We start from the raw sequence: 12,092 nt of genomic DNA, 5'->3' as shown, positions 1-12,092 counted from the left end.
CTACAAAAAATAAATAGAGTAAGGATACAGGTCATACCTTAGGCGCTCAAGGCATCGACTCATAAATATCAGTATGTGGGACCTCAGATTAGTCCCACTCTCATCAGCTATCATCCCATCAACTGGGACTAAATCAATAGTAGACAGGGGCACAATTTCAACCCTTGCAGTATCACCAGTTGGAGCTCTCGATCTACCAGGTCCCATGGCCATCTCGTGGACCCGTGTTTATTGGTCCCGCTTATCCTGAATGCTCTTAGCTCTGGCCCTTTTTTTAGCTACTCTGTCTTCTTTTCTTTTTCTCTTTTTTTCTCTTCTTTATTCTTCGGTATCCTCAACTGGTGCATCTAATGGGATTGCCCAAATGTTAGGCACATGGACAGTATGAATCATTGTCTCCAATACAGGCTCAACAACCACTGGTCTCTTATAAATCTCTATGACCATTTTCTTAATTTTCATAACCTCATATCTGATATCAGCAACATTGGACGTCTACCCATCATTAAGCTGTTGAGTGATCCTCAACTTAAAAGCATCCTAGTGACCTTGGTCCTATCTATTTTATCTGTCAAACTATGCATTAATCTAAGTCTTCATGCCTCTTTTCATGTGCCCGACCTTAGCCTCCAGCGTGGCTAGTTATTTCATGACCTCAGTCCAAAGTGCATATGAAATAATCATAACACCATATGGCATACCTCGAGGTTTGAGTGGCACAAATTAGAGTGGTGGTAGAACATTAGAAGTACCTATTGCATCTATATGTGAGCCTTACATCTGCGTACCTACCTCGGTAGCCTAGATGCAGCAGTGGTATCAGTTGGACCATATTGAGGAAACAACCCTACCAAAATGTCTACTACTTGTCACACCTGTCGAGCCAAAGGATTGACCGAAGTAAAATGTCCTCATGTCCTTAAGCATCTCATCAATACCAGGGAGTTCCAACACTCCTGTGGCTAGACATAGCTGTGTAATCATACATGGGTAGGCCAATAGCTCATTCTCATCCCCAACAACATGATGCCATATCTCTCGGGATAAGAATTTGCCATATTAAACTCATAGACGGCCATGAAACCAGCTATCACAGTTGCCTGGACCGGGCTCAGAACATTATCACCAGTAGTTGGACACAGTCGATGTCGGTATAGTGTCCACCAAGCCTTACCCTTAAAGTTGGGGTTACTCTTCTTTATCTTCTATGAGACCACCCTGGGGCCTTCTACAACCCAAATAACATTTTGCCCATTCGAGGCTAGGCGCCCTACTATCCACCAAAAAGTCACCATCTTATCCTCAAAACCTAGTGTTCTCCAAGTTATCTTTCTTATCTCTTTTATCCTGTGGTCTATCTCACTAGTGTTGACCAAAGCCTGATACTTTGGTCCATACAAAAATCTGCCAATGGTTCAAGGGAAAATATCAACCCGAACATCCCGAATCATAAGTGATGTGATAGGCTCACTAACCTTCCATAGTTAGCCCTATGGGTATTGCCTCTGAATCTTACCTTTGTATGTTGCGTAATATTTACGCATAAGGACCTTACTATATCTTTCAAGTGCTTTAGTCATCCACTTAAATCCATACTGCCAGAAGGTTTCCTCAAAACCAGGTAATTTTGTCATCCCAATGGTAGTTAATCTTCGCTCTAGATATAGTACTCTTCTTATATTTCTACCCAAAAGTCAAAATAGCCTACTATTGAATGTATCTTGCATATTGGGGTACCCCCATTATTCAATGATGGGCACCGATATAGTGGTAAGTGTTAGTGTGGGATTCTGTTAGTCTATCAGAGTCGCATCTACCTCTTCTGTCCCTTGAGCTTCATCAGAACTAGCCTTGTTGAACTGGATTCAACATCATCATCCTCATTATCATCAATAGGTTATGCTGTGTAGGGAGGAGAAATAGTGGTGATTTTGACGCTTATGCCACAACCTTCTTTCCTTTTGCTTTTTTAGTTGCTTTCCCTTTTGTAACAGATTTTCCTATGGTGGTTTTCTCATATAATTCTCCACTGCTATCAGTGGAAACCTCAAACTCAAAATCACTAGATTCCACACTCACAACCGGTGCTTGCTTAGTTACCTTCTTGGCTTATTTGGATGAGAAAGCGTTCTTCAGAGGCATGGTTCCTGCAAATATACCAGTATTTGTAAATAAGTAAAGAAAGAAAAACAAAAATTTGAAACTAAAGTTTAGTGTGCTTGTTCTGGTCAGGGTACGAATGATGGGGACTGGTCGTACTAACTGGGTACGACTCATATGAATGAGTCATATCATATATAGTGCATGATATTTATTCATTAGTTAGCTTACAATTTCTCCTAGCTAGTCGTGCCGACAAGGTATGACTCGTTACCAACTGTCGTAAGCATATCAGAAACATTTATTCTAACTTAAATTCTCGTAGGTAGGTACGACTAAGAGTGTACGAGTCGTATGGTCTGGATACGACTCTTATGGTCGAGGCGTTTCCATTCCATAACCTTAAATGTATTAGACTTCCATGTTGTCAGTGGGTACGAGTCCTATAATGACTCCCGTACCGGTGGGTACGAGTCGTAAGAGGTCTCGTATCTACTGCAACATAGAAGTCCAACTTTAAAGTTTGACTCCAAAGCAATTTCCCAAATATCCACTACTATTTCTAACCATATCGATCATTTTAGTCCACAAAACATACCAAATCCATTTCCCAAAACTAGTTCTACCCCAATTTCAAATTTTCAACAAGAAAACCTAAGTTCGGTTACCAAAATTTCAATATTTGTGTAAATCCCACTCAAACCAAGTTCATAGTATCAACCACTACACATTTCAACTTAAAAAGTAAAAAGAATAGGTTCAAGAACTTACTTTGTGTTTGAAGATATTTAATTTTTGCTTCCAAGTTATATTTGCTTCCAAAATTTGAATTTAAATCAAGAAGAATGCAAAATTTGAAGTTGATGGTAGTTTAATCAGGTTGATTACAAGTGATTTTTTGGATTAAAGCTTGAAATTAGGGTAAAATTTGAAAAGGGTCTAAGTTCTTATATATCGGGTTCCCTTTTGCCATTTTAAGTGAAGATCTGGGCCGAGTCAACCCGTGAATTGACCTAGTAAGCATGGGTACGAGTTGTATATATGACCCATACCCAGGATTACAATCATTTCTTTGACTCGTATAGACCTAGAACCTTACCTGGATTCTGGACTAGATACGACCCAAGGTGACAAGTTGTACCCTGAGGGTATTACTTATTATAGAATCATATACATTCCAAAAACTTTTGTCTGGTTATATTTTTTCCCGCAGGTCTATACGACTCCTACTCATGAGTTATACTATCCAGATACGACTCATAAAGAGTCTGTATAACCTAAAACTCTTCAACTTCTCTGGATATTTTCTGCCTTTCTTATTTCTGCACACTGAACAAACATATTATACTATAAATGAATTAAGTACAAAAACATGGGTTTCCTCCCATGAAGTTCTTGATTTAACGTCGTGACATAATGTGGCTAAGTTGGATACTCAGATTTCACCAACTAGACTCATGGGTTGCCTCCCATACAGTGCTTAATTTAATGTTGTGGCACGATGCAGTTGCTTTGATTACTCAGTCTTCATCAAGGTCAATATCAGTAACTTTTTGAACTTCTTCAATTTCTCCATATAGTACTTTACTCTTTGTTCGTTCACCTTGAATGGGGCTTCACCATCTTTCTTGAATTCTAAAGCACCATAGGGGTAAACCTTTAAAACAGTGTATGGACCACACCATCTTGACTTTAACTTACATGGAAACAAATGAAGTTTATACTGGTAAAGCAGCACCTAATCACTTTTTTTGAATACTCTTTTCTCAATCTTACGATCGCGATGCAACTTCATCTTCTCTTTGTCAAGTGCTGAACTTTCATATGCATGGAGCCGGAATTCATCCAACTCATTGATTTCTTTCAACCTTGATTTAGTCACATTCTGCCAATCTAGGTTTAGCTTTTTCAATACCCATAGTGGCTTATGCTCAAGATCAATTGGGAAGTGCATGCCATGCCATACACCAGCTGATAAGGTGAAGCACCTATGGGGGTTTTATAAGCTTGTGCGGTAAGACCATAAAGCATCATCTAACTTTTTTGCCCAATCAGTCCTATTTGCATTCACAGTCTTCACCAATATGGACTTGATTTTTCTATTGGACACTTCAACTTGTCCCCTAGTCTGCTGATAGTAAGATGTTTCCACCCTATGTTGCACTCTGTATTTCTCAAGTAAGCTTTTGAATAGATAATTGCAAAAGTGTGAACCTCCGTCACTAATAATAGCCCATGGTATACCAAATCGAGAAAAGATTTTCTTTCTCAAGAATGCAGTGACACTACGTGCTTCATTATTAGGAAACACAATTGCTTCCACCCACTTTGAGAAATAATCAACTGCTATAAGTATATACTTCATACCACACGAACTCATAAATGGTCCCATGAAATCTATGCCCCATACATCAAATAATTCCACTTGGAAAATAGGACTCATAGGAAGTTCATGCCTTCTAGTAATAGTACCTTATCGCAGACACTAGTCACATGCAGAAGCATACCTATGAACATCCTTGTATATAGTTGGACAATAATAGCCATATTACAGAATTTTATGAGTGGTGTAGGTTCATCCATTATGACCCCTAACTAGCGAGGAATGACAAGCCTTGAGTATGCTCATTATCTCCACCTCAGGTATGCACTGCGAATGATTCCATCTGTATAAATCTTGAATAAATAAGGTTTATCCTAAAAAAATTTGCTTACCTTATGCATGAATTTCTTTCTTTGGTAATAGGAAAGATCTTCTAGAACTAGATCACTGGTTAAGTAATTTGCATAATCTGCAAATAATGGAATTAAATATTGGGAGGCTGCCAATATTTACTCATCTGGAAAATTGTCATCAATCTCCAACCTCTCTACACCATTAGGTACCTCAATGCTACATGATCAGTGTGCATAATCACCTTTATCCCAATAAACTATGATCTAAACTTTTCAATGGCAAAAACCATTGCCGATAACTCTTGCTCCATCACAATATAGTTCTTTAGAGAAGGATTTAGTGCCTTACTAGCATAGTAGATGGGATGAAGGATCTTTTCTTTCTGTTAGACTAGTACAACCCCTAAGGCCAATCCACTAGTGTCACATATATTCTCATAAAGTAAAGACCAATTAGGAGATACAATGATTGGAGTAGTCACCAACTTCTCTTTTAAACTTTCAAAAGCCTTTTTACATGCATCATCAAAATTAAATTTTACCTCCTTCTTAAGAAGCTTACAAAGAGGATTAGCAATCTTCGAGAAGTCCTTGATAAATCGCCTATAAAGGACTACATGCCTTAAGAAGCTTTGAATTCCCTTTATAGAAATTGGGTAGGGTAATTTTACAATAACCTTAATCTTTGCTCGATCAACCTCTATGCCTTTCTTTGAAATCTTATGCCCAAGAACAATTCCTTGTTTGACCATAAAATGGCACTTTTTATAGTGAAGTACCAAGTTGCATTCTTTACATCTTTGCAGTGCATTTGCCAAGTGCTTTAGGTAGTCTTTAAAAGAATTACCAACAACCGAAAAATCATCCATGAATACTTTGATGGTGTCTTCCACCACATTAGAGAAAATTGACATCATACATCTCTGGAATGTGGCTGGAGCATTGCATAGCCTAAATGGCGTGTGTTTGAATAAAAAAGTCCCATACTGACATGTGAAAGTCGTCTTCTCTTAGTCCTCAGGTGAAATAGTGATTTGATTGTAGCCTGAGTACCCATTAAGAAAATAGTACCATCCTCTTCCTACTAACCTATCAAATATTTGATCCATGAAAGTCATGGAAAAATGGTTCTTTTGAGTCCATGCATTCAATTTTCTATAATCCATGCACACTCTCCATCCAGTGACTAGCCTCATAGGTAATAACTCATTCTTCTCATTTGGCACAACCATTATTCTGCCTTTCTTTGGAACGCATTATACCAGACTGACCCAATTGCTATCACCAATGGGATATACCATACCAACATCCAACCACCTGATTATTTCTTTCTTCACCACCTCCTGCATGAGAGGATTAATTAAATGCTGATGTTTAACAGATGGAACATAATCCGATTCAAGTTGTATTTTGTGACTACATAAACCAAGCGGAATACCCATAATATCTACAATGGACAATCTGATGGCTCTCTTGAATTTCTGCAATACTGATAATTATACTTCTACTTCTGACTGTCTCATCTATAATAATGACTGTCAAAGTATTGTTGGCCCTTAAAAATGCATATCGCAAGTGAGATAGAAGGGCCTTCAACTCTAACACAGGTGGCTCCTCAATGAATGGCCAAGCAAGTGGAGTTGTTCTATTCTTCAGATCTAAATCAAGATTCTTTGGTGCAAAATCATAAGAACCCTTTCCATGCAATGTACTCACTATTTCCTTATATTCCTCAATACCATCAGAATCAAAATTCATGATCACAACTGCAAGTGCTTTAACACCTAGTCTCTCTTCAACAAGAACAACCACATCAAAACCATTATTCAAAAGAGTAACTGTATCAACATCATAGAGGAATCTGCCTCCTCATCATCCACATCAATAACATATATCACTCTCTACTCATTAAGTTGTCTGATGGATTTACATACATTGAATATCACCTATTCATCATTCAATCTCAACATCAGATGCCTCAGCTCCGAATTAATCAATGTTCTGCCTGTGGACAAAAATGGTCTTCCCAGAATAATTGGGACTTGTAAATCCACTTCACAATCTAAGATCATAAAATCAGCAGGAAAAATTAAAAAACAACTTTTACCAATACATCATATAAAATACAAACTGGTTTTTTCACTGTCCCGTCTACCATTACTAGTCTCATGGTGGTAGGTTTTGGAGCTCCTAAACCCAACTTCTTGAATACTACAAACAGCATAAGGTTGATACTAACACCCAAATCACATAACGAATAGCCAAAGTTGAAAGATCTAATGGTGCAGGGTATAGCGAAAGAACCAGGATCCTTCTTCTTCTTCAGCAATGATCTAGTAGCTAAAATACTACAATGATGAACATTATGAATTGGCTCATAACTGACTTCTCTCTTCTTGGTGTTCAAATCCTTCATAAATTTTATATATCCAGGTATTTGTTCTAATGCCTCTACAAACGGTATGTTGACTAGCATTCCTTTAACATAGATAAAAATTTTTGCTACTTACCATTTTCTTATTTCTTTTGCAGCCTTTATGGATAAGGAGGGTGACAAGTGGTGATTTTACCACTCATTTGCACTAATCATTCATGCCCATTAACCTATTTTGAATGAATAAAAAGAGACATAATTGTAATTAAATGCACTAATATCCACTCTTTGTAGGCATAGAGTTAATGAAATCAAAAGATGTGGAAAGGAGCTTAAAATGATCAAAAGGAAGCAAGAAAATACAACTGAAGACTTGGAACACAGGGCCTCAAGTACCATGGTGGTGGTCTGCTGATCGCGATCGTGATAGTCAAGAAAAGTTAGTAAACTATAGTTGCGTAGCTGCGATCACAGTCAAACCGGTACGATTATGGTTCAATGGGATTATGACCAGGGGTAGATTTGTAAAATTACAGAGACAAATTCCAAACCATATATAGGCAAAAACCCTTTATTCTTGGAACATTGCTTATCTCAGAAGATATTTTGAATTGGAAGCTTGAAACCCTAATTAGGCAAGTGTGTAACTAGTTGTTGAGGCTTGATTTCCTTGCATTTTTGTGAAGAATGAATACTTTGGATAATCCTTATGGTATATATCTCTTTACTTTATTTAAGAGTAGCTAAGTAATTTAGTCTTGGTATTATGTTGAACTAGGGTGTAATTCATGTGTGAGTATTGTTGTGTTTGGATGATTGTGAGTTGTTGAGTAAGGATTTCACCATTGCTTGAGCTTATGAGTTGGAATTTAATGGGTGAAAGTCCCAAATGTCCAAATGGGTTTGATGGATGAAAACTCCAAACTCTAAACACCCTTTATCATCCTCGAAAGAAGGATGAATGTGAATATGAGGTAATCCATAACATCTTTGAAAGAGGGTTATAGGGGGACAAGGCAATGGTTGACAATTAAGCCTATGGTTTGCTCCCTTTTTCAATCTTAGAAATAAGTGTATTAGGTGTGTAAATCATGTCAAGAGCATCATCCTAGAAATAGGGATGCTTGATTGAGGTTTGGGGTGATTACAAATTTCATACTTATTAGGTGCTAGAAAGAGCGAACGGGTGAAATCGTTGTGGTTTTACCGAAAGATTAACCACAATGAACTTTGACCTAGCCTATCCTTTAGTTAACAACTAAATTTCATGCTAAACCATCATTGAACCACATACTTTTACCTTTAGGTAGACATAATCCCAATATTTCCCCAACATTGTTGCTTAAAATGAAAGTTTCATCTCTTGATCATTTGCTAAATATTGTACAACAAGTTTCCAAACATATCCCTCCATTTTATTTTACATGTCATTTTTGTTAGCATTCCGGGTAAACCTCATAGTAATTTAAGTATCCATAGGGTTTGAAGTCTATAATTTACTCATTGAGATTTGACCCCAATTTAAATTGGGTTACTTGACAATAATCGCCTCACCCCTCAATTATGGGACTGAGTTGAGCGTTATCAAAATGGCTCCGTTGTCGGGGAGTAAAATATATATTTCACTTGTGTGGTGTTATTCTTACTTGGGAATACCTGAAGTAGCATACTTTATTCTAGTTGTTGTTTTTGTATCTTTTGTAGGTAATCCTAGAGTGTAAGAAATTATGAGTGAAGGAAATATTCACGCGGAGTCATTTAATATTTCCTTTAATGGGGAGAGCCAACTAAATGGAGGGGTTCACATGGGTAAAACCCACATCCCAACTCATGATGGGAATAGGGCATTCCATGTGACTAGTATCATGCTTCATATGTTGCAAGTAAAGGGGCTATACAGGGGTCAACCTCATGAGGACCCATTTATTCACTTTAGGACTTTTTTGGAGGTGTGTACACCATTCAACATTTCTCATATCACTCAAGATTCCTTTCGACTCTATCTCTTTCCATTCTCACTTACTGGCAAAATATTGTTGTGGTTCCACAACTCCCTACGGCTTCACTCACTTCATGGAATAAGCTTACAAAGGTGTTTTTAGATCAATACTCCCCTCTATCTAAGGTGTGTCACCCCAGAGATGAAATTATGAACTTTAGACAAAGAAACGGGGAACCACTTCATGAATTATGGGAGAGATTTCATAGGAATTTGGCCAAATGCCCAAACCATAAGATTCTAGGGAAGGAACTTCTCCAAATATTCTATCAGGCACTAGATCCTTTAAACCAAATGGTGGTAAACAATATGGCGGAAGGTTCTCTCTTAAACTTGCACTTCCATGCAGCTACAAAATTGTTGAGAAAGGTAACTAAACACAATCAGGAATGTCATGCCCAATACATCAATATTTCTATTAGCTCTCCACCCAGGCCCTTGGTTAGTAGAGAACAAAGAAAAAGGGATGAGGATCAAGAGCAAACCATGGAAAAGATCTTAACCCAACTTGAGCTCCTAACCAAGTATGTCATGGGTGCATCCATGAAAATGGCAAACCCCATGCACCAAGAGCCCATTACAAAGATGAAAAATCTAGGGAATAAAGGAAGAAATTTGTACCTAGCTAACCACTCGGGGGGTTCTTGTACGGTCTATTGTAGGCAAGGTGGGAATCAAGGTTGGATAAATTGGGGTGGTGGCTGAGTTTGGAAAGATTGGAAACATGAGTATTGATATTTTATCCCTCACCATGATTGGGATTCTAACAAAGAGTCAAGCTCCATTAACGCCGATAGAGGTAGAATAGAGGATATCCTTACAAGAATTCTGAACAGAGTTGAAGGAACAGACAAAATAGTCTGTCAATTAAAAGAGGACTTTATTCACTCTCTAAAATTGTGGTCTCCCATTCGGCCTCTATCAAAGAATTAGAAATTCAAATGGGAAAAATCTTTGCATGACTGAATGCTAAACTGAGGGGAAATCCCACTAGTGACAAAATTGCTAACCCCCAAAATGAAGATCAAATCTTGGAAATACGTGTAGAGAGTGAAAAAGAAAAGGAATATCACTTGATATAGGACCTAGGAGGAAAAATTCCCAACACTCTGTCAAAGGAGAGGTTGTCCCAAAGTCTAATCGACAAAGAGAAGAAAGAAGTGGAAAGCAATGTTAGAAGGTTAATAGATGAATGGGAGTTTGATAAGTGCGGTCCTGTGGACCCTCTTTGACAAATAAATGCATGCCAACGTCATGCCACAATAATAACTAAGGTGCTGTGTAGAAGGCAACACACAAATGCCATGAGGATGGATCGTATCCTTTTTATCATATTTTTGTAGTATTGATGTTAGCTTTTGCAGATAAATAACTCATGCATGTGTGACACTATGGAGTGCTTTGCATAAACTTAGAAAGAAAGAAGTGTGCAAATTTGATTTGAAAACCGATCAAAGGATAAATAGGCACCAAGTGAGCAGAAAAGCTGGACAGGGGACAACAGAAAAGTAGAAATGCCCCCGGTTACCACAACTGCAGTCCCCAAGTGCGATTGTGTTTACCCCCTATCCGCGATCACGGTCAATCAGCCATGATCGTGAACACAGAAGCTAGCTGATTTACTAACTACCTCTCTAATTCCTCTCACTCTCACTCATGTTTTTGCATGCAGGAATGGCCTGATCTCAAGGCAGAGTTTGAAAATAATAACAGTCTTTGATGGAGTTTCAGGGAGCATCCTTATCTCTTTGTTATCCTTGATTATTTACGAAGTTGGTACACAACTACCTTTTCAGTTGGGGGTGTTTCCTTATTCATTTGATTTGGGCTTGTATTATTGATATTTTTGCATACTCTTCTTCTCCTTTAGATGATCCTTATATTTATTCAGGTTGTAATATTTGAACACTCTGATGGTGCCCACACTTGCATGAATTAAGTACCTTGTTCTTGATTTGTTACTTTATTTAAATTCTAATGGAAGAGCCGTGATTAGGTTTTAACCATAGATGCAAGGGAAGTTTGAGTACATGTGGCATCAAGGCCATAAGATGCAGGGTAAGTCTGAGTACCTGTGGCATTAAAAATTTAGGATCGTACTTATACCCATTGGTGAAGCTTGAGTAACCATATGAGTGGTTTTCCCATACTGAAGCTTGTAATGTGAGACTATAGCTTGGGTTGTTGCATGATTAGCAAATTATGCATGGTATGGATTCTAAAGAAAATAACCCCCTCCTTTCGAAAATTTTGCAAAATTCAAAGGCATGGACATGAGCAACCTTATGAGAAAACTTTCTCTCTTTTTATGACTTTGGAAATTGACTTCAAAAAAATAGCGAGCACTCCATTTTTCTAACGCCCCAAGATCCTATCCCGAGACGTCACACGGTGCTTAAGGCCACATGCGGCCTCAAGCTAACCCTCTAAGCCAGTCTACCTTCTAGAGCTCACTTTGATAATAGTCATGCTAAAATAAGAGAGAATGACATATCATGAATATACTGGAATAAGATAAGGAACTATCCTGTACAATAATAATACTGAAATTCTGAACATGCCAACCCTTTAGTCTGACAAAGCCTTCATACATCAAAATCAAGGAGACATTAGGACAAACCTCCAACTGACTCAAAAAGTACTGAAATCCATAACAACAAAACGGTATCACAAAAATATAGACATAATCCTCAAACCATGAGGACCCACCACTGAGAAGATGAAATGAGGCACCCGAATATTGCTAACGCGGCTGCGGCTGAGTACCTGAACCTACATTATGAGAAAATGTAGCCCATAGGAAAATATGTGGGTTAGCACTTTGGAATGTACTGAGTATGTAGGGGTGCATGTAAAAATGTAAATATCATCATCAATTTCATAAAAATATGTATATGTACAATGGTGGCTCACTTGGCTTGAGTTAGATTGAAATATACTTTT

General features: G+C 38.0%; 1 protein-coding gene across 1 annotated transcript; it reads right to left on the bottom strand.

Annotated features, from left to right (window-relative positions):
• Window positions 1-318: 318 nt before the first annotated feature.
• On the bottom strand, window positions 319-7,252 carry LOC124885790. Its single transcript, XM_047394038.1, has 5 exons — window positions 6,904-7,252; window positions 6,754-6,838; window positions 6,292-6,637; window positions 6,048-6,119; window positions 319-495 (listed from the first exon to the last, which is right to left on the bottom strand). The coding sequence occupies exons 1-5, from the start codon at window positions 7,250-7,252 to the stop codon at window positions 319-321; spliced, it is 1,029 nt and encodes a 342-aa protein (XP_047249994.1).
• Between the last annotated feature and the right edge of the window lie 4,840 nt (window positions 7,253-12,092).

The sequence above is a fragment of the Capsicum annuum genome, chromosome 7, assembly GCF_002878395.1.
Source record: "Capsicum annuum cultivar UCD-10X-F1 chromosome 7, UCD10Xv1.1, whole genome shotgun sequence".
Taxonomy (NCBI): Eukaryota; Viridiplantae; Streptophyta; class Magnoliopsida; order Solanales; family Solanaceae; genus Capsicum; species Capsicum annuum.
This window is presented reverse-complemented; position numbering and strand designations above follow the sequence as displayed.